This window comes from Nicotiana attenuata, unplaced genomic scaffold, assembly GCF_001879085.1.
Source record: "Nicotiana attenuata strain UT unplaced genomic scaffold, NIATTr2, whole genome shotgun sequence".
In the NCBI taxonomy this organism is placed as follows: domain Eukaryota; kingdom Viridiplantae; phylum Streptophyta; class Magnoliopsida; order Solanales; family Solanaceae; genus Nicotiana; species Nicotiana attenuata.
This window is the reverse complement of record NW_017670810.1, coordinates 353,978-375,900: the sequence shown is the minus strand read 5'-3', so window position 1 is coordinate 375,900 and position 21,923 is coordinate 353,978. Positions and strand designations below refer to the sequence as shown.

Below are 21,923 nucleotides of genomic sequence, written 5' to 3'. Positions count from 1 at the left end.
CTATTCCCTTTTTTTCCCTTCAACCCCAGGCCGCCAACGACAATATTTTTTATTTATTACTCCCTCCGGTTCAGTCCAATTTACTTTTTTATTTTGGTTCAAAATAAGTGTCCAGTTATGTAATCAAGAAAAAATCCAATTTGTTTTTACAAAATAACCCCTATGTACATATCCCTAAAAAGTTTTCTTACTCCTCATATTAAATGTTTAATTAGGGATAGTTTAGTCATACTAGGTATTTTTGTATAGGATTTAGTATTTTCTTAATGGACGTGCTAAAAGCAAATTGAACACTTATTGTGAACCGGAAGCTGCGGAGTAGTACTACTATAATAAAAAAGTCGCACTACACGTTCCTCTCTCTCTAACACTAGTAGGGTTAGCCCGGGCTTTGCCCGGGTCCAACACTGACAATGTTGTACTTTTTATTATATATTATGCTACCTTGTCAAGGTAAGGGTAAGAGTGAGTGAATGGATTTTCATTTAACTGTTGGTAGTAAATTTTTATTTTTGAGAGTAAATTTGTTAGTACTAAGCTAAGGTTGGATATTATTTTGTATGGGTATGTGGCGTTGGCTTAGAGTTCTGATGAAAAGGCTTAGTTTGCTTAGCTAATAGTAAATAGTTCATGAAAGCCTGCGTAGTTATTTATACAAAATGTGGAGGATTGTACTGTAGTAAATAACACCACCAAAATCTGCTGGTAAGAGTCAGTTTGCCTAACTATTTATACAAAATGTGAGACATTGTACTGCAGTAAACGGTTCATGAAAATCTACGTACCTATTTACACAAAATATGGAAGACTGTACTGCAGTAAACAACACCATCAAAATGTGCCTTCAATGCAAGTATTACAACCGTGGTAGGCTATCGGGAAAAAATTTGAGCGACCTTTGTTGCACTTCAAATCTGATAACGCATCTACATGAACAACAAAGTGAGAGTTAAGTGTAAAGTAGTAGTTGAGAATATGTAATTTGGACCAAGAATTGATAAGACGTTGAACATAGATTTTGTTTTGAATTGTAAAAGAATTCCAAAATTCTACTGGAGTGTGAGAACCATAGGCAGCTGAAGACGATAAACATTCGGAGACATTTCGCTAATAGGAAAACGGAAGAGAACCATACAGCTTCCGGAGATGATACTCATCTAGCAGACCGATATTCATTTACCTCATCTATTTCTATATTCGCATCATTATTCTGTACAGAAAATGCAATTTTGTCATGTCCTTTACAGATGTACTTATAAAGGTACTTCACAACTTTGATATCAAAGCAAACTTCAACATTTATGTGACAATTGAATTTACCGAGTAAATATGGATTGTATGGGACGACCCAAGAGTTAGCTAAGTCATGACCTCTCACTTTCACAACTTCACCTGTATTTCGTATTCTATAAATTGGATAAGAACCATTTCCTTTTGATATTTGATCAGCAAATATTTTTGGAGACAAAGTGTTTCCAGATATTGTAAAAGCTTATTACTATGTAGTTGAGATGTTTGTGAACTTACTTTTTAGTCCTGGACGATGGTTGTTTGAAAGTGCACCCGATTATCTCTGCTGATTTTGGGGCGGATTTTGTCAACAACGTGTATATTACAAGTCCAATCTCTAGTAAATGGCGTGATTTCATGAATGGTATACCGATGTTCCATCTGTTGAGTATCTTGCAACCTGTGAGGAATGCAATTATAGGACAAAGTAATTGAGCGTGAGGAATTATATAAAGAAAAGAATAGCACTACACATATGAAATGCGAGAACACAGATCAGTTGTGTTATCTTTTGGTCATCTACGTTATTCATACGTTGCAGTGAACCAAAATACTGAGTTATTGGTATCATGACAATTCATTACAGTACCATTAAAACATGTGAATCCGAGTTTACTGCTACTATCCAATAGAAGTAAATAATGTACCAAATTCATTGACTGATAAATAAGTATGTTTGAGAATATCAGTCAAAAGAAAATGCAGTAAAACATTATTTAGTCGTTTCAGGCATATAACACATGGAGACATCAAATGACATAAAAAATAAGATTAAGAAAAGAGTGTCATGCATTATATTCTAGTTCGGTATTTTGTCATTCAAGTCATTCGTAAATCAAGTCATTAACTGTTGGTAATTTATTTATTTAGTTCATATCACATACAGATGTCACTTACTTGCCCCATGTCTAAAATCTTAGAGCTTCTAATACCCTTTGACAGTGGACATTTCCAGGAGGAGGAATGTGTAAATATTCAACCCCAACAATGAACACAATATGAGATAATAATTGCAACATGTAGGTAAGGAACATGCATATTCTCTCCGCACCAATGTGCATTCTAATGGGCAAAATAGAGCTACAACCTATTCTCTCTTCTATGAAAATAGAGCTACAACCTATTCTCTCTTCTATGTGCTTATATACCTTACACCAAACACTGCTTCAACCAAATTTTGCGAAATGTTCTTCGTATGATTCGGTTGTGTTATAAATATTAGTCGAATATGAAAAAAAATTAATTGTTGTACATAGTTCAAGGCAGCAACATAGGGGCTCAACGGGACATTCCCATGACAAATAAGCCGCTAGCCTTGTCAAATTGTCCATATTCAGAGCTTTTGTTACATACATATAAGCAGTTGGCATCAAATAGAATCCAAGATTATCAAAATCACTATCCATAAACTCAACATCAGTGATATCGTAACAACCAAACAAAATAATATAGTTGATGAATCACCATATAATTTTGTAGAATTGGAATGTTGCTACCTTGCTTTGGGTTGACCGAGTAATTTCCCCCGGAATGAGTAGAATTCTAAGACCTCAGTCAAAGATGTCAAGTAATTAACATCAAAGAGCAGGCAATGCAGTCTCAGCTATATAGAGCTGCAACCTGCAAATGCAAGAAGAAATGTGCGACTTAGTAAAATATGAATGTATTTATTAGTCTGCTCCTACACTAATATAACGTAAATAAAAAGCAATAATTCAGTCTAACCTTCGTCGTCTGCAGAAGAAGCCTCTCTTATGGTAAGAGCAATAGGTTTTCGAATCATAGGGTGACATTGGTTACTCTTTTATCCGGAGCAGCTACCGAGTTTATGGAACTATTCCATTTTTGCCGCTCAAGTTCTTTGGTACGGCGTTGTAGTAACATTGCCTCTTTTTTATCAGGCGATATTTGCCTATACGTATCACGTCTTTTGACATTCTTGTCGGAGTTTGTATATTCTGCATATGGTCGTTTGTTTCTTTGGCCGGAACCCATTTTTTCAGAAGCTTATTATTGCAAGAGAACTGCGTTTAGAACATTCAAACCAATAAAAGTGTCAACACACCGTAAATAACAAATTTTATTGTTCATTATACTGGTAAATTATAGAAATCTAATAACCCGTTGGGTTCAGTCTTTCAAAGACCAATTTGTTAAAGAAAGTTAAATACCAGGGGAAAAAATGAAGACAACTTCAAATTCGCATAATAAATCCAAAATAAATTACTATAAAAATAGAGAACAAATCAGAACCCAACCTCAATTTGTTTTCACCTTTCTGAACCGGATCTTAAGACTAAACTGAAGAAAAGATTGGTAATGAAGTTCAAAACCCAAAGATCTGTTTTTTTGGCACAAGAAGAAAAAGTAGAACAAAAAGCATAAATCAAATGAAATGCTGGAGTGATTGGAATATACCTGTTCGTTGTGGTAGATGTGAATCTGAAAAGGTTAACAGCACTAATTTGGTTGAATTATTAGGTGAGGTCTGCTGGGATTTGGGGCACTTAATGCTAAACTTGGAAGTGAATGGTTCTAACAAGTTGTGTTGAATGAATTTTTATCTTGAACAAATTGGGAGTCCACTTGCTGGCAAAGGCAGAAAGAGTCATTAACTATAAGGCTGAGGTGTAAATTAGTGGAATTACGAAACTACCCAGACAAATTAAAAAATTAACGAAACACACGTTGAGGAGAGGTGCCTGTGTTCCCTCTTCTAGTAAGTAGAATTCCGGATCTTTCGCTCTCTGTGTTCGTTTCGACTGTTGTTTGCGCCTGCATCCGCCAAAATCCCAATCTAGAGGTTCATTATCCAATACCCAGATCGAATTTTATAATTATTCAAACTTTTCTGTCAGTATTTAATTCATCATTTTTATGTTAATTCGCTTGTGGTTTTCATTAGGGCATTAATTAGCTAATAAGGAAGTGGATATGTCTGGAATTATTGGTCGAAGAATGGCCAACAGAGGCATTTCTGCTTTGGTGAGAACTTAACTGAGTTTTGATCCTTTTTTTTTCACTTTATATTTTTATTTGTGAATATTGGATTTTTTTTTGGGATTCAGAATATGAACCAGTTCTTGTTGAGAAGCAGGGTATTTGCGTCTAGAAAATTTTCTTCAGCAGCTAAAGAGGTGAATTTTTTAACTTTTATTTTGTACTCCAATACGTTTGTTTGATGTTTAATCTGTTGATAAAAAGTCATTATATTAAAAAAATTTGTAGATGACTGTTCGTGATGCTCTAAATTCTGCTCTAGATGAAGAAATGTCTGCCGACCCTAAGGTCTTTATAATGGGAGAGGAGGTATAAACTTTTTTTTGTGTGTGTATTTTTCTAACTTTTTGGAAGGCAAAACTTGAATTTTTAATTTTAATTCTCTTCAAATTTCTGTGTTGTCTCAGGTTGGTGAATATCAAGGAGCTTACAAGGTTAGATTTTCTTTTTTCACCTATTTTTTTGTGTAATAAAGTTTTCTTTGTTCTTTGTTCTTGACCTTTTTTTTTCTTTTCCTTTTTTCTTTCAGATTTCGAAGGGGCTGTTGGATAAATATGGTCCAGAGAGAGTTATTGATACACCAATTACTGAGGTTGATCCGTGGGCTTCAATTACTAATTAGCTGCTGTTGTGGGTGAATTTGTATGGTTAGGCACTTCATAACATTTTATGTTGTTTTATAGGCTGGATTTACCGGAATTGGAGTTGGTGCTGCTTACTATGGTCTGAAGCCCATTGTAGAATTCATGACTTTCAACTTTTCAATGCAGGTCAGACTTTTGTTCTCTCGGATACTATGTTCTTTTGAATTTTTTAGATAAACGGACATAAATATGCAAAAACCATCTACCAATATCATTCACAGAGGCCCGCATGTGGTAGCTGTCTGTATCAGTTTTAGCTTGTTGAGTGGTATATTTTGTCACAAGCATAACTTGTAAGAGGTTGGATTATGGCATGATATATTTGGAGTCGGATTAATAATTTGAGATGGTATAACCCGTTGTTTCTGAATTTTGTGTCTTATGTGGACTGTATTAAATTTAGTGCAAAGAAATGCAAGCAAAATGCCAAAGGGGGAGGAAGGAGGGGTTAGGTTTGTAGTCTTTGAGGACAAAAGGCGATTTAGTATTTTGGTTTTGAGCCTCTGAGACAGGCTGCATTTATTGAACATTTTCTTCTGCTTGTGCTTTCTCTACTTCTGCTTGTGTTTTATCAGGGGCAATGGATGCCCATTGCTTCTGTAGTCACTAAAATCTTGCAAACAAGAATGCATGCTTTGTTCCTGAATTAGTGTCAACAGTCTTGAATGTAAAACTATGAAGTTAATACTGGGTCCTTGTTTATCTAGGAAGTTAATACATGGTCCTTGTTTATATTGAATGACCGATCATTATGACGCAAGGAGTCTGATGTCTCTTATGGTAATATATAGCTCTAAGATGCACGAAACTGTAGCTTAGTCGTGATTAGCTGGGTTGTCACACATGCTATACGATCAAGTAATTGTTGGCCAAATGGTATATAACTATATGGGGGTCGTTTCCTTCCAAATTAGAAGGAATAGCTTCCTGAATATGTTCTATTAGGAGGAATGGGGATTGTTATTACTTTCTCCTGCTAAGTTTCTTTCTGTATCTTAGTCTTCCTCTTTGAATAAAAAAAGAGGCTCTACTGCATCAGATCATGACATTTTGGTTTCGGCATGTTGGCATCATGTTTGTACAAACTTTTTATATTGTCAGTATTTCTTGAGTTATGGTTTATACCATTTGAATGCTGACCGAAGGCATAACCTTTCTGGAACTCATGCAGGCAATTGACCATATTATCAACTCTGCTGCAAAATCAAACTACATGTCTGCCGGTCAGATATCAGTCCCCATCGTCTTCAGGGGTCCTAATGGTGCCGCAGCTGGAGTTGGTGCTCAACATTCTCAAGTATGTCTGTCAACTGAAATGTGGCTTGTTGTGTTTCCTGGTATGGATGTTGGAGTTCCTGTAAGTTAGGTTAAACCAAGCTAAGCATCACGTGAGCTTATTGTTAAAAGCCTAAAAGGTGCTGCAGTAAATATTTAATCTTTGTTTGAAACTGAAAGTTATTGTGTGCCAGTTAATGGATCGGCGGATAATCTGGAATAGCAATGTTAATATTGATGTTTTATACTGGTTTCTTGGTTTCTATTGGATGTGTAAAAAGTTGTTGCCTTCAGTTAAATCTTCTACTCAATGTGGTATTTTTTGCGTTCATTCCAGTAATGAGTCAATAGTGACGTGGTTTAAGTTAGCCTGGTGAAATACAAGTAATTGTTACTTGGTTTAAAGGATCAATGAGACAGCATGTCAACAACTTGTGAAACAGCATTGTACATTAGTCTGACCACAATCCTTCTTCAACCTGAAGTTGTTTTGAGACTAACATCTGGGTGACAGGATGTTAGAATTTGTCATTTTTGCATTGAGGTGTTCTCGCATGTTTGTATGTCATATGCATCTAAATTACTATAAGCCTAATGGTTCTTCCATTTGTCATTTTTCCAGTGCTATGCCGCATGGTATGGTGCATGTCCTGGATTGAAGGTGCTAGCTCCATACTCTTCTGAAGATGCTCGCGGCCTGCTAAAAGCTGCTATCAGGGATCCAGATCCTGTTGTTTTTCTGGAAAATGAACTGCTGTGAGTTGCATTGCTGATTTAGCTATTCAAGTGATACACTTTTCTGCTTCTAATATCTATCATCATCATATGACTTGAATGATGCAGATATGGTGAGTCTTTTCCTGTTTCAGCTGAATCTCTTGATTCTAGCTTCTGTCTTCCCATTGGAAAAGCTAAGGCAAGTGCTGCTTTCTGTCATTGTTTCTTATATTTATATGTTGCTGCTGTTCCTTACTTTACAAACATTGGCAGATAGAACGTGAAGGAAAGGATGTCACTATTACTGCTTTCTCAAAGATGGTCGGTTATGCTCTTAAGGTTTGTCTGTCTTTTTGTATCACAGTGTTTGAGTTTTTCGGAACACATCACTGATTAATCCTGTTCTGCAACACATGATCCGCTTCTGTATTCTGAATTTCATCAAAAACTAAAAATTGGTCTGATTTAGTACTTCATATTAGATCTTGCACAGAGAATGCATAGCATATCACTGTTTCTGGCTATAATCATTCATTTCCACATAACTATATCACGTTTGAATTTTGAAGGCTGCTGAAATTCTTGCAAAAGAAGGAATTAGTGCTGAGGTATGTGAGACTCCAGGAGTGCATATTCCAGTTTTACCTTTAAATTTTAAAATTTTAATATGCCGAAAACGTTCCAGCTTTCATTTCACTTTTCCTTTTTGTCTTTCTATTTTTTTGGGGTCAACAGGTCATAAATTTGCGCTCTATCCGTCCACTTGATAGACCCGCCATTAATGCGTCCGTGAGGAAAACCAACAGACTTGTAACTGTAGAAGAAGGGTTCCCACAACACGGTGTTGGAGCTGAGATTAGGTTTACACAGACTTCTACCCTGAATCTATTTTAATTCTGTGTGACAACCACCATAACCCCCCCCCCTCCCACTCCCACTCCCCCCCAAAAAAAAAAACGCAAAGAAAGAAAGCAGAAAAGAGCTTTATTTTGTTCCTGTTTTTGGTCAATCAAGCTTACTAGACTATAAATTCTTTTTGTATCAGTGCATCTGTGGTGGAGGAAAGTTTTGAGTATCTTGATGCCCCAGTCGAGAGGATATCTGGGGCTGATGTTCCTATGCCATATGCAGCAAATCTTGAAAGGATGGCTGTCCCACAGGTTAGTACCCACCCTTTTTTCCTCCCTTACCGGTAAATAGGAGCAGCTTTCAGATGATCCTAGTTATGGCTTGTGGTAAATTTGGCAAATATGACCATTAACTGGGTGGACGAGGGTGCTTTATTGACCCAAAAGGGGGTTGGGGAGGAGGGTGAAAAGAAGACATGAGAAGCCGTTAAACTGTCTGTTCTCTAGAATGATGGCACAACTGAATGATGTTGAAAATTAGTGATGATGGTGCTTTATCAACCCAAAAGGGGCTGGGAGTGGGGGCAAAAAAAAAGACATGAGAATCCGTTGAACTCTCTGTTCTCTTACAGTGATGGCATAACTGAATGATGTTGAAAGATTAGTGTTTGATGTACCTTGGAAAGAGGGGTAAGGTCTGCGTACATTCTACCCTCCCCAGACCCCACTAGTGGTAGTTGGGATTCTACTGGGTTGTTGTTGTACTTCGGAAAGAGGATCTGCTGGTAGAGCCGTAGAAGATAGTATTCATATCATACTAACTAATGCAGTGTTTGCCACATCTTATCATTTGTAGCATAGGGAGAAGAAAATGGAAAAAAAAGTTTGCGACAAATTACTGAGAGAATAACACAAGTGTATGCAAGTTCATGAAGTCTATCATATCAACTCCAGAAAAAGGGTCATATGTCATGAACACACAGACAACTATATACGTGTGAACATTGAAAGTGTAAAGGTGTTCACATAAGAACAGTGGATAAACCAAGAAGCTCATAGGGAATAGATTTATTGGTGAATTGCTAATAACAGTTGACATCACTGGTTGTCTTGCCTTCTGAAATATCTGAATCTGCCTGTACAGGTTGAAGATATTGTTCGTGCAGCAAAGAGGGCATGTTACAGAGCAGCAAAATCAGTTCCAATGGCTGCAACTGCCTAAGCTTGGTAGAAAGAAAGCCTACCAAGCCAGTCTTAAGCATTTTATTTCCTCTTTGTGGATATTGATTGTTTATCTGTCTGTGAGTGGATGCTTCTGGCTATACCATCCCCTGAGAAGTTTAGTTTAACCATGAAAAAGGAAGAAGAAGAAGAAGAAAAGCTATAGTGAAACTAGAATAGTTAGTGATATCTGAAATAAAACTTGTAGAAAATAAATTTTGCCGGTTCTTTGCTCCTTTTCACTGGTGTTACCAAATGTTATGTAAGATAAACATATACTTCTACTGGTAGAAGAGCAAGTAGTCGATCTCATTGCATACTTCGTTGCTGAGTTTCAACTGCTGTTGGTATTAAATGGTTCACAAGATCAAACTCTACGCTGACATGTATAATTTGATCTATTCTTGTTGTATTAGTATTTGCTAGCAGCAAATCCGGGGAATTCCTAACGAGTTGATCAATAACACCCATCCAGTTTTCGAAGAGAATTGGGCTTGCAAATGACAATATATCACTTGGTGTAACTTTTTAAGTTTCTGCTTATTGAATAACCTAAAGATTATTCTACTAGTATGAGATTTTGACGATTTACATGATTGGCGTGAAAAATTGGGTAGCTCAAGAGGACAAATTTTTATCAAAGGGGGAAAATGACTTCCCTCAGTTGTAGGATGGTAGTTATTTTTCATACAACTCTCTTAACTTTCTAACGTTATATTACTTGCTTCAACTGAACACATAAGCATTATTATTAATCCTAAGAATTCAAAAGTTTCATCAAGATGCTCTTCAATTTGCTAATATTATGATCAATCTTTAATATATATATTTCTTTCTGGAAAATGTTTTCCACAAAATATGTCATAATCGTAATCAAGCTTTGTAACTTGTGTATTTAAAGAAAATTGTTTTGAGTTAATTTCAGGCAACTACCAGGGTGCGGAACAACTTAGAAATTCTTAGCATAAGAACGCCCAACTCTACAAAGAGACGAAAGTAAAGCTGAAAGAATACGAGCAACCAATGAGACAAAGAACAACAACGTAAAGGCTGCAATCAGATTATGAGTTGCAACTATACAATGGATGTTGGGTGTAAATTATAACCCCAAATCCATGTGATACATCTATTTCGAATCATACACAAAACTGTAGAATAATTACATGGAATACAATAACAAGCAAAAGGGAGGCTGCATGTACCGAAAACAGGAAAGAAAATCCCCTTTGAAGCCACAAAATTTATTGCTTTGGGAATCTTCCTCTCATCTATGGTGACTAAATGTCTCCGAAACAGAAGCTCTACCCCTCAGTCTCATATCTATAGATAGCCTAACAGAAGATGGAAGGAATGCATGGATAAGCTTACGTGAAGGAGCCATGTGAGGCTCTTCTTTCTTATTTCTCCTCTGCCTCGACGTCCCAGCTGTAGTTTTTGTACTTCTCGAAGATCGTGATTTTGGATCAAAATTTGATGAAGTAAAAGAAGCATCAGCTACACTGAATGATACAGGACCGTTGTGTGATGCATCAAGAGGGTATCCGACTGCTCCATCTTGATGTGGCGGAGGAAATTTCTCACTCTTGCTCTTAGCATTGGCTTGTGTCATCACTCTCCACCTCTGGAGAAAAAAAGTGGGATGAGTATGACGAAAATTGACAGAGAAAAGACTAGTAGGCAATAAAGGAGTTAGGATGTAGGCAAATGAGTACTAACAGTGGAAAACAAAGAGATTTAGGAGGAAATGGACTGATGTTTTACACTATTTAGAAGCATCAAACAAGAGCAACACTCCATATCAGAGTTTAAAATTGCAACAAACATAATATCAGATGACAAACGAACTTTTGCTCAACTCTTTGACGGTCCCATCCTCTAATATAATGAGCAACTTCCATTACATGAAGTGACAGTCAAGATTATAGACAGAAGCAACATGCAGATTAAGGAGAAAATAAAGTTCGTCTCACTTACATCTAAGTTTGGTTGGAGCTCTGCATTTGCCTCTGGAGCTGGAATTGCGCGGCTAACTTTCTCACGAATTCTCACCTTCCTGGTGCCATCGACAGCTTGAGCTTTTCCGTGCAAACCTCTTTGCCTATAAAGAAGATAGGTCTCAGTGGATGACAAGCCAATGGTGAAAAAATATTTCAATATTGATTAAAACACACCTCCTGGCCACTTCGTCTCTCAGTTTTACATCCATTTCCTTGCTCGGAGGATACTTTGGCAAACTTGAAGGCTCACAAGGATATGGCTCAGTTGTAAAGAACTGTAGATTACAAGTACTAATATCAGAAATAGAATACAGCAACTCATTTGTACAACTTAAGATCTAAGCACATGTGAGCACAATGCAGGAGTAGAGCTAGCGCTTCGGTTAGGGGTTCGGCCGAATCCAGTAGCTTTGGTCCAAACCCTGTATTTGTCTTAAGAAATTTATTGAATATGTACAAATTATTAATTAGAACCAGTAACTTAAACGGAGTAGAATTCCGAACTAAATAAATGACGCTTTGAAATCAGAAAGAAAAGACAGGTTAACAGCGGAGCAGAGCATGGCATCAACTAAGCTACCTCTAAGGTATAACAGCATCTTTTTTCAAGATTATCAGATGACTTACTTCGCTGTTCAAAGCTGAAGTTGCTGTGCCTCTTTCATCGGGATCAATAGCAAGAAGTGTTTCAACCAGAGGATGTGAAGAGGGTGGAAAATCCTTGAATGTGTCGGCAATGCAGCGTTTATAAGGTTGCTGTGGTTTAAAAAGAGTAGCATTTGGTAACTTGAATTTCTTCCAATATTCGTCGGATGGAGAGCCACACAACTTAAATATTTTGTGGAGTTGCTCAACCTAAGCAGCCAAAGAATGTCCAAGTGAGTCACTTTATCTTGACATCTGTGCCTCAAGAAAGTAAATAATCAACTGAACAAACCTAATTATTTGCTTCAGAATAAAAAAAATTATGTAGCTTGAAAGTCAGTTTATTAATTTGGGCAACCTAGAACGTAAAGTATCAGAGTCTCAACAGCTGATTTTCTGGATAATAAGAAGTCGGCCTTATATCAAATGTAGAAAGTCACACAAAGAGTAAAACACCTCTGTTCGGCCTGGCATTATTGGTTTCCCTGCTAGTAACTCAGCTAAAATGCAACCAGCACTCCACAGGTCAACACCAACACCATAACGAGTAGCTCCAAGAAGAAGTTCAGGTGGGCGGTACCAGAGAGTCACAACACGACTAGTCATAGGCTGCTTGTGTTCAGGATCATAAAATGCAGCCAACCCAAAATCAGCTATTTTCAGAATCCCTTCATTATCAATTAGCAAATTGGAACCTTTTACATCACGGTGGAGGACCCCATTATTGTGACAATGCTCTAGACCAGAGAGTAACTGTTTCATGTAGCATTTTACCTGCAATAATATATGAGCTAGACAACTTAGCTAGTCACTAATAACAGACAATTCACCCAGGTGTACAAGGAAATGTTGAATGAACATCTCAGTCTGAAACTAGTTGAGGAGACAGATAAATCATCAACCAGATAACTTTATTTTGAGATGGATCGTCAACCAGATAACTTAAACAATAATGATCCATTGTTTCAAGACAACGTACTTGAGAAATGCAGAGACTATGATCTAAACAGGATTTTCAGCCCATACCATTTGCATAACTAATAGTACAAGTAATATATCCAATTAGGATTTCTTTATTCATCATCCAAGAAGAGCATGTAAAGAAAATTCCATATGCCTTTTCAATACATGAAACTGAGCTAACTCAATATCTTTTATGTTTCTGCATACAGATCTACTAAAGCAGAACTATCGTTCAAAAGAAATTTTTACGTTAAGATAAAACAAATTGTGATGTAATCCCTTTGCTGACTGAGTAGATGGAAAATTTCTATACATCGAATACACCATTATTTCACTCAGTAGCACTATCTAAAATGAAATATCTGCAAACAGCTCAACATTGGATTCCCAAAAACACCATGATCTGGCCCAATGGCCTAGAAAAGACCAGCAGTAACATCAGAAAGCACAAGAATGAAAGCTAGAAGACAAACAACATTCTATAATTAGAGAAGATATACCAGGTTCCATAACGAAAGGAAACCAAATTACATACATATAATAACAAAACAAAAGTAAGTGTTTTGGCAGAGTAGTACCAAATTAGGCTATACTAATAATCAGGTAAGGGTACTGTTTTTGAGGAAACCAACTGTGTGACTAATACATTAGACAAAATCCAAGAAAGCAGTTAAACACACAAGTGTGTTTAACTACATCGACCAACGACCTTATTCTGAAGGTGAAAAGAGATGGTAGTAAAACCTGTGGTTCAGTGAATTTGACTTTTTGAACAGCAGCTAGTCCAGCGAGATCGTGCTCCATGTACTCAAAAACTAGGTAAAGACTAGAAGACATTCTTGAAGTAACCAAACCTTCAAGTTTGATGACATTGGGATGGTTCAGTTTTTTCAAAACAAGTATTTCTCTTGCCATGAACTTCACACTCTCTGGCTCCAATGTATCAAACCTAACTTTCTTCAATGCAACAATCTTCCCTGTTATCAAGTCCCTTGCTTTATATACATTGCTATATGTTCCTTGCCCAATCTGCATTACACACATTAAAACAGGCAAACTTCATTGGCGGATCTACATAGGCTCTTGTGGGTGCTTAAGCACCCACTACATTTGATAATATTTAGTAATTTGCATAGGCAATTATAAAAATATTTAGATAAATATTGAGTAAGCACCCACAACTAAATTAATTTTTAGAATTTTAATGGGCGAGCACCCATAACTTTGAAAACCTGGATCCGCCACTGGCAAACTTAACAACTAAAGTACAACTACCAAAGCCTAAAGTATCAATTCCTTTGCAGTCCACCCCTAGGCTCTAGAAATTGAACATTCCTTTTGCAGCACATCAAGAATGTATTAAAAAGCTTCCCCTTAAATGGGCCTTAGGCGGCGTGAATCTAGATTAGTCGGAGCAACAATGCGAGTATCGGTGTCAAAAAAGAAAAAGAAAAAGAATGTACTAAAAAAAGTGCAGCTTTAATATCTTATACCTCGCGAGTGGCAAGTTGTACCTTCCCCTGACATTATTACTTAGTATCAAAGAATTCATTATTATTGCGATACAATTAAGGAACATTATTACACACACGTATAGTTAACATTTCCCACGGCAAAAGTACTGCATGAAAGCGCAGTACATTGCGCTGAAGTAGTAGTACCATTTACCTTATCGAGTTTCTCGAAGGTATTAGCTCGACGAGGAGTCCAGTCTTTTATTGCATCTCCGGCGACGGCAACAAGCCACGCCGGCCACCCTTGCTGCTGATTTATCTTGAACGAGTTTCCCGATATTCTGTGACTGTAATACTCCGGCACTGACGGCGCCGGCGCCGTCGGTGGAGGTTGAGTGATCTTGGCATCAACCTCCGGAACCCCAACACCATCGGAAGCATTCGAATTCTTGGTTCCCCGGCGGGATTTTCCGGCAGCTATTTTTCCAAGAACACATCCCATAATCAGTATTAAAAAAAATGAAGTGTTCAAGATTTAACCAGCCATTTTTGGTGAATATTCAGAAACAAGAATGAAAAGGGTGTTAAAAGAAAACCAGGCAGATGAAAACAGCTACTGGTTTTTAGCTTGCATTTATTGCAAACTCAGTCTTTATGATTTGATCAATGGTGATTTTTCAAACCCTCTGTACTCTATAGCTCTCTCTACATACTACTACTGCAGAGGTGGATTGGGTTACGGAGTTTGGGCGGGGGGGGGGGGTGTTAAAGCCACTGTATGAAGTGAAAAGGGGGTCAGTTTTTCAGTTGAGGGGACTTTGGTTTTTTTCTACTAGTGACTTTTTTATGCTTTATATGATATTTGTACTGATTAGTCTGCGTCAAAAATTAGGTCAAGGTGTTTGTTTGATTAAAACTAAAATGTTAAACATTGGCAGTCACGAACTGCAAAGTCAAAGGGTGGGGGATGGTTTGGGCAAAGACATGCAAAGAAAAATGCAACCTTCTATACTAAGGAACTTTTGACTTGTTTTTTCATTTATTTGTGGTTTTTTTGGGAGTTCAATCATCATTTGTCAAACATGTTTTTCTAATTAATGACATGATAGATAGTGAAATTAGATTTATTTAATGAAATGAGAAAATTAAATGATAGAGCAAGTTTTATTCTACTTATTATCTATATAGATGCCTTGTTGACTCTAAGATCACCATGGATATTACATATTAGTGTTTCATACAGTTAGTTGTGATATACTTTCTCAGTTTCCATTTAGATGGCACATTTCACGTATCGGATATTAATTTGACTAAACTTTGAAACTAAATTAGATAAGTTCAACTCAATATTTTAAACATAAAATTAAGATATTCAAAAACTATACAAAAAGGATAAAAAATACTTTTTAAAATGTTGGTTAAACTTCACACAGTTTGACTCTCGATAAGCAAAATATGTCATCTAAATTGAAACGAATGGAGTAATAATTGAAATCATATGTACTTATTTATGATATCTACTTTAGTACAGTATTTTTTATTTTAGTACTAATGAGTTTCAGATACTTATCAACTACTTTTAATCTTTTAAGTCAAAAAGACTATGTGTGACATTCCTCTCGCACATAATGGGTTAATGAAACTACACTGAGTTTTATGTTTCCATTTTACATTAACTATAATGTCCAAGACTGATTTTTGACCTAATGGAAAAGACTCATGGAGAGCAATTGTTCATATGTCCATAATTAGAAATTTTTACTGTTTACTATATGCAATATAATAAACCAATTTTTACTAGTGGCCAAGGTTCACAAGAGAAGAGCTTGGAGAAAAATAGCACAATATCTAAGAATGTTAAGTTTATTAATACTTGACACCACATTACATATTATAGTAGAATATATTGTAAAAATTTATATATCCCACAGGCCACAAATTATATAGTAGACTTTGGACTCTTGTAATTAAATTGAATGAACAAAGCAATAGATAATGGCGTATATATTGGTCAGAATCTCACCTACCACTCTGTACATATTTAAAAATAGCATCTTCTGCATTTATTACGATTTACGAGCAACGGTTTTTGGGTGAGGGTACCAATTGAAATCGGGCCCTCTCATTTTAATAGTCCCCAGAAAATATAATTTTGTAAAATACTTAAATTATCTTATTTTCTTTATCGCAAAAATATAAGGTCAAAAATTTTATTGGGGTTGGCCGTTGGAGTAAGAACGTTCATTTGTCTGGGCATAGCAAAATATGCTAGATATGTTTTTAATTAAAATACAAACTCAAAATAATGCTGAATTCAACTTTAAGAAAAAATTGACATGCATCATATTCATTGTTTAGTGTAGAAAGTCGAGAGAATGTATAATCTTTTCTTCCGTACAATTTCATTCATTATTTAATATATGCTGTAATAATAAGAAATTAAGGAACATGATGCACCTCTTACTTATATTCTCCTAATAAATGATGTTACTTATAAAAATAACAACTGACGGACTAAATACTTTTATAAATGAAGAAGTCTCTTTAAAATAAACTGTGTTGACTATTAGGTCGAAATTGTGAACTAAAGTTGTTTCTGTATTGGTAAAAATTTGACCATGCGACAGCCACGGAGCCGGCCCCGTCCTAACCAACTTATAACGAATGGTCAATGCAACTGACTTAAAACTCATGACAACTGTTCTTAAGGCGGACAAGGGGGTCACGGCCCTTTCGCGACAGGAGGACGTCTCCTCGACTAAACTACGACGGCTCGTGACCTGTTCACAGAGCTTGAGGCTATAAATACCAAGAAAGAGAACCTTCAAAGGGGGGCTTCTTCTTCAACTGGGCCAGAAACCAGAAAAATGGCAGTATACGCTCCATGAACGGGGTGGTGAACAAGATAAATGTAAGATCCTGAACCTCTCTAATGGGAGGCAGGTCAAGCTACTATGATGAATAAAACCCCGTCTATTCCATTCCCCAATGGATGATTCATACATCTCAAATTTGTCTTCTGATTCAGTGATTAATTATGATTGGCTATGATTTATCCGTTCATTTCTTTCGATTGATTTGCTTAAAAAGTATCTGATAACTTTTGAGTCAAATAATTTGGCGCCGTCTGTGGGGATTTCCTAGCGAAATCACATAGTTTCTTCCTGGATCGAAGCCAAAGGAACGTCCAAAAAGAAGGCAATCCAACTCGAACAAGCCAAAGGAAGCGCATCGAGCACAGAATACTCGAATGCATCAAAGGAAGCTAAGATCCTCTGCCCAGTCAATCTTGAAAAATCCCAAATGAGAAGAAGAAGCCCCCTTCTCCCTCAGGACAGAAGTGTGAAGCGTTCCCCTCACCCCTAATGCGGTGCAAGGCCGGAAACCGGCACAGGAACGTTTCAAGCTAGGGATCGAAAATCACCCAGAAGCTTCGCCATCAAGATAAGTTCGACCTCAGTCGAACTGGGACTAAGGCTAAGTGCCTTCGCCATCAAAGTAAGTTCGACCTCGCTCGAACCAAGAATAAGGCTAAGTGCCTTCACCATCAAAGTAAGTTCGACCTCGCTCGAACCAATAATAAGGCTAAGTGCCTTCGCCATCAAAGTAAGTTCGACCTCGCTCGAACCAAGAATAAGGCTAAGTGCCTTCGCCATCAAAGTAAGTTCGACCTCGCTCGAACCAAGAATAAGGCTAAGTGCCTTCGCCATCAAAGCAAGTTCGACCTCAGTCGAACTGGGGCTAAGGCTAAGTGCCTTCGTTATCAAGGCAAGTTCGACCTCAGTCGAACTAGGGCTAAGGCTAAACGCCTTCGCCGTCAAAGTAAGTTTGACCTCGCTCGAACTGAGAATAAGGCTGTGCCTTCGCCACCAAAGTAAGTTCGACCCCGCTTGAATTGAGGATAAGGTCAAGTGCCTTCGCCATCAAAGCTAGTTCGACCTCAATCGGGCCGAAACTGTGGCCAAGCTTCCTCGCCATAAAATGACAATTCCACCTCACTCATATCGAGACGAAGGGGAAGAACCGTCATCAGTTAAGGGCTGATACACCAACCCCCGTCAAACTCAAAAAGTCGACACTTCAAGTTTGCAAAAAAAGAAAGAAAAAGAAGGTACGAAATAGGCGCAAGACAAACGACGAAAAAGAAAATTCATTTATCCACAAAGTTGAGAATGCGGGTCATCCCCGCTTACACCCGGCCAGGGCCGGTCGACATAAAAAAAAACGAACAAATTCTTTCACTCGGCGCCATCCTCGCCACCACTCGTACTATCGTCAGCCTCGGGCGTCGCCACATCATAACCACACTCAGCACGGGCCTCACGAGCCTTCTGACGTGCTACCTCGAAAGCCGCCTCAGTCACTGTACCTGCCTCCCACAAGTTCTTGAAGATATCACGTTGAGCTTCAGCATAGACCCAAATGTCATGAGCCTGGTTGGGAACGGCAGTGTGTGACGACCCAACTTGGTCCTGCAGTCGCTGGTTCTCCTCCTCCAAGACCGCAATTCGATCCGACAGAACTTGGGCCTCCCGGTCAAAGACACTAATTGGCTCCTCGAGCCCCTCTTCCCTGAGGGCCGCAGTAGTCCTCTCCGAATCTCGTTCAGCCTCATGAACGCGGATCGCCTCCTCCAACGCCCTAGCCCTCGTCGAGGCATCCCTCTCCCGAAGATTCAAGGCAGCAATCTCGCCCTCCATCTCCGCCAACTTCCCACTCCACTCCACGGCCATCTCCGCCGCCTTAACCTGGTTCTGCTCCGCCTCCAATTCCATCTCCCTCAACTTATCCCGCAGATGCGCACACTCAGCGGCAATCCCCTTTCCCACCTCGAGCTCCTCATCCTTCATACGAATTTGCTCTTCAATCTCGCTTTTGCTACCAAGCGCCTGCAGCAGCTCTCGATCCCGCTTTTCCAGCTCCTCACCCAGAGCTCGGTTACAAGGATTGTTCCTCAATCGCCCGTGCAGCTCTCGGCACCTGTCACGATAACGGCAATACTTTCCGAACATCTGCATAAAGATCCTCGAATGGACATTGGCTCTGCGGATGCTCTCCACCTCCAGCAAATAAGTCTGCAAAACAGAGAGAACAATTAAAACTAAAGCCCAGGCTAAGACAATGAAGGAACAGCTGGGGTCGCGCTACGTACCCTCAGGCCCATCACGGCCACTTCATTCATCACCTCAACATCAGAAACGCTCCTCAGGGATGCGTTCTCGGCCTCCGAACATAACAACTCAAATTGCGACACCAAGCTACTTCCTTGGGTCAGCAGGTTCAGATCTGAAGAAACTTCAATAAAATGGGTCGGCCCCCATGCGCGAACCGCAGAGTTGGTAAAGCCCTCCTCAAACATACGGACGTCGTCGGGGTCCAAATCAGACTCAGACTCATACTCGTCCACCACATCCTTTCCCCTCTCCGCCGTCGATAGTCCAGAACCACCCGCCGTGGTCGACGAAGGTGCATTCAAAGTCTCAACGGCGACCCCCTAGAGATTGACCTTCCGCCTCAGCAGCAGGAATTTCCGACCGGGTCTCCAAAAGAGAAACATTCGCTTGGCTTAAACTGACGGGGGCAACTTCAACTAACTGCCCCCTCCCAACGGCAGGCGCCACAACAACTTCTCCCTCTGACTCCGTTACTGGAGAATCCAAATTGATTACCGTTGGAGGAGCCGCCACAAATGCTACCCTCCGCCTTTTCAATGGCCCTTCTTCCTCTCCGGTTGGTGGCGAGTCAGTTTGAGGGCGGGTGGCCCCAGATAGCCCCACGTCCTAAGACACGGACCGTGTCGGAGAGGAGGCTACCAACGATTCAACCGACGCTTCCCTCGACACCGGACGAGGCGCAGGCGTCGCAGTAAGTCGAGTAGACGCAGCCGGTCGACGGAAAGCTAACCGAGGAGCTCTGACGCGACGAGTTCTCCCTAACCACAACAAACAAATGTTCGATGAGTAAAAGTCAAAATAAGGCAAAACAAAAATGAAGTAGGGCCGCTATTTCACCTGTCAGGGGCCTACGTCTGTGTCTCTCCCAAAAAGTCGACCATGTGCGAATCCCCGCAGTATGAGGAAGCACGGCCTCGACCCATTCCTGGATCCCCTCTAAAGGAGGCAGCGGTAGCTTTTCAGCTACAAAACATTAAAGTAAATCAATAACTACAAACACAAGGCGTAAAGAAGGTCAAGACAGGGCACTATTCAAGTCGGGAACGAGGACTTACGTGCAAAATTCCAAACTTCTGGGAACCCGCTCGGGTCCGCCACAAGGTGCTCAGTCCGAATATAGAAAAAAATTTCAAAGAAGCGACGGTTGGTCCTGTCGTCCATCCCAACCACCAAGCCCCTCGACCCTCGGGGGCGCGCATGGATCATGGTGCCGCGGATCTTTTGAGGAGCAAAGAGACTAAGCACGTGTCTCAGAGTGACCTCCCTACCGGCTAGCTCCGCATACTTGATAAACATGAGAAACAGTTTATAGAGGTAAGGAGAAAGTTGGGCCGGACACACCTCGTAATAAAGGCAGAAGTCGACCACCAACATCGGGAGCGGGAGTATATACCCCACTATGAAGGGATAAGCATAGAACGAGCAATACTCTCGACGGTCGATCTGAACCCTATCCTCAGTCTTCGCAAGCGCAATCTCGACGTAGCGCGGAATGCCCCACTGCTCCCGCATCTGTGTTATCCCCACTTCCCCCATTAGAGAAGCAGTGTCCACCTGCTCCACGCCGCCTGGTGCGCAAAAATCCACCACCGGATTTCCCGGACGAGGCAGAACTTTATCGACTGAAGGAACTTCTTCACATTCCATCAGCTCTAAGCCTTCAGTTGACTGAACGGAATTTTCAACCACCGGAGAATCAGCCGGAAGATTACCGCGATAAGAATTTCCTGCCATAATTGACTCACGAGCGAGATAAAGATGAGCTTTTTTGGGAGAAACGAGGAGATCAATAATGATAGCGATTACAAGAGGATAGAAAAATGCGATTTGGCAGAAGGAAAGTTTTCTCAGAATTTCTCTCGAAAGAACGATGAGCGCGCAAAAGGCAAATGGCAAATCCTCTGTTTATAAGCAGCACACTCTGCCTTCACGAAACCTAATAGTCACCATTAATATGTGACCAGGCACTAAATGAATCGTTCACGGAAACGTGCGCCATTATGAACTACTGCTCGAAATAGCGCTTCACTTACCAATCGACGTTTCGGTTCCGAAACCGCCATGACGGTACGAAAACACCGAAAAGGCGAGCCCGACTCCTCCTGATTACGCCACTCTATCCGTCCGCCGAGGTCGGCACAGGCACGACCTCGACGAACGGAGGGACTAACTGTATTGGTAAAAATTTGACCATACGACAGCCACAGAGCCGGCCCCGTCCTAACCAACTTATAACGAATGGTCAATGCAACTGACTTAAAACTCATGACAGCTGTTCTTAAGGCGGACAAGGGGGTCACGGCCCTTTCGCGACAGGAGGACGTCTCCTCGACTAAACTACGACGGCTCGTGACCTGTTCACAGAGCTTGAGGCTATAAATACCAAGAATGAGAACCTTCAAAGGGAGGCTTTGCGCTCCATGAACGGGGCGGTGAACAAGATAAATGTAAGATCCTGAACCTCTCTAATGGGAGGCAGGTCAAGCTACTATGATGAATAAAACCCCGTCTATTCCATTCCCCAATGGATGATTCATACATCTCAAATTTGTCTTCTGATTCAGTGATTAATTATGATTGGCTATGATTTATCCGTTCATTTCTTTTGATTGATTTGCTTAAAAAGTATCTGATAACTTTTGAGTCAAACAGTTTGATCTGAAGAAAGAAGAGAAACTTTGTAGTTTGAAAGGAA

At 39.6% G+C, this 21,923-nt stretch overlaps 2 protein-coding genes and 1 long non-coding RNA gene across 3 annotated transcripts; 1 reads left to right on the top strand and 2 right to left on the bottom strand.

Moving 5' to 3' along the window:
- Positions 1 to 700: 700 nt before the first annotated feature.
- LOC109243560 lies at positions 701 to 3,867 on the bottom strand. The gene is made up of 5 exons (XR_002070580.1): positions 3,709 to 3,867; positions 3,016 to 3,314; positions 2,787 to 2,910; positions 1,528 to 1,690; positions 701 to 926 (listed from the first exon to the last, which is right to left on the bottom strand). It is a non-coding gene; the product is annotated as an uncharacterized LOC109243560 (long non-coding RNA).
- A 131-nt stretch (positions 3,868 to 3,998) lies between these two features.
- On the top strand, positions 3,999 to 9,396 carry LOC109243559 (pyruvate dehydrogenase E1 component subunit beta-1, mitochondrial-like). The gene is made up of 15 exons (XM_019410500.1): positions 3,999 to 4,093; positions 4,196 to 4,275; positions 4,359 to 4,427; positions 4,519 to 4,599; positions 4,698 to 4,724; positions 4,820 to 4,882; positions 4,974 to 5,060; positions 6,106 to 6,231; positions 6,832 to 6,965; positions 7,053 to 7,125; positions 7,200 to 7,265; positions 7,496 to 7,534; positions 7,662 to 7,786; positions 7,972 to 8,086; positions 8,919 to 9,396. Exons 2-15 carry the CDS (start codon positions 4,225 to 4,227, stop codon positions 8,994 to 8,996), a joined length of 1,134 nt encoding a protein of 377 aa, XP_019266045.1. The 5' UTR covers positions 3,999 to 4,093; positions 4,196 to 4,224; the 3' UTR covers positions 8,997 to 9,396.
- A 626-nt stretch (positions 9,397 to 10,022) lies between these two features.
- Positions 10,023 to 14,861, bottom strand: LOC109243558 (probable serine/threonine-protein kinase At1g54610). Its single transcript, XM_019410498.1, has 7 exons — positions 14,269 to 14,861; positions 13,345 to 13,629; positions 12,094 to 12,411; positions 11,620 to 11,847; positions 11,167 to 11,267; positions 10,970 to 11,093; positions 10,023 to 10,616 (listed from the first exon to the last, which is right to left on the bottom strand). Exons 1-7 carry the CDS (start codon positions 14,554 to 14,556, stop codon positions 10,260 to 10,262), a joined length of 1,701 nt encoding a protein of 566 aa, XP_019266043.1. The 5' UTR covers positions 14,557 to 14,861; the 3' UTR covers positions 10,023 to 10,259.
- Between the last annotated feature and the right edge of the window lie 7,062 nt (positions 14,862 to 21,923).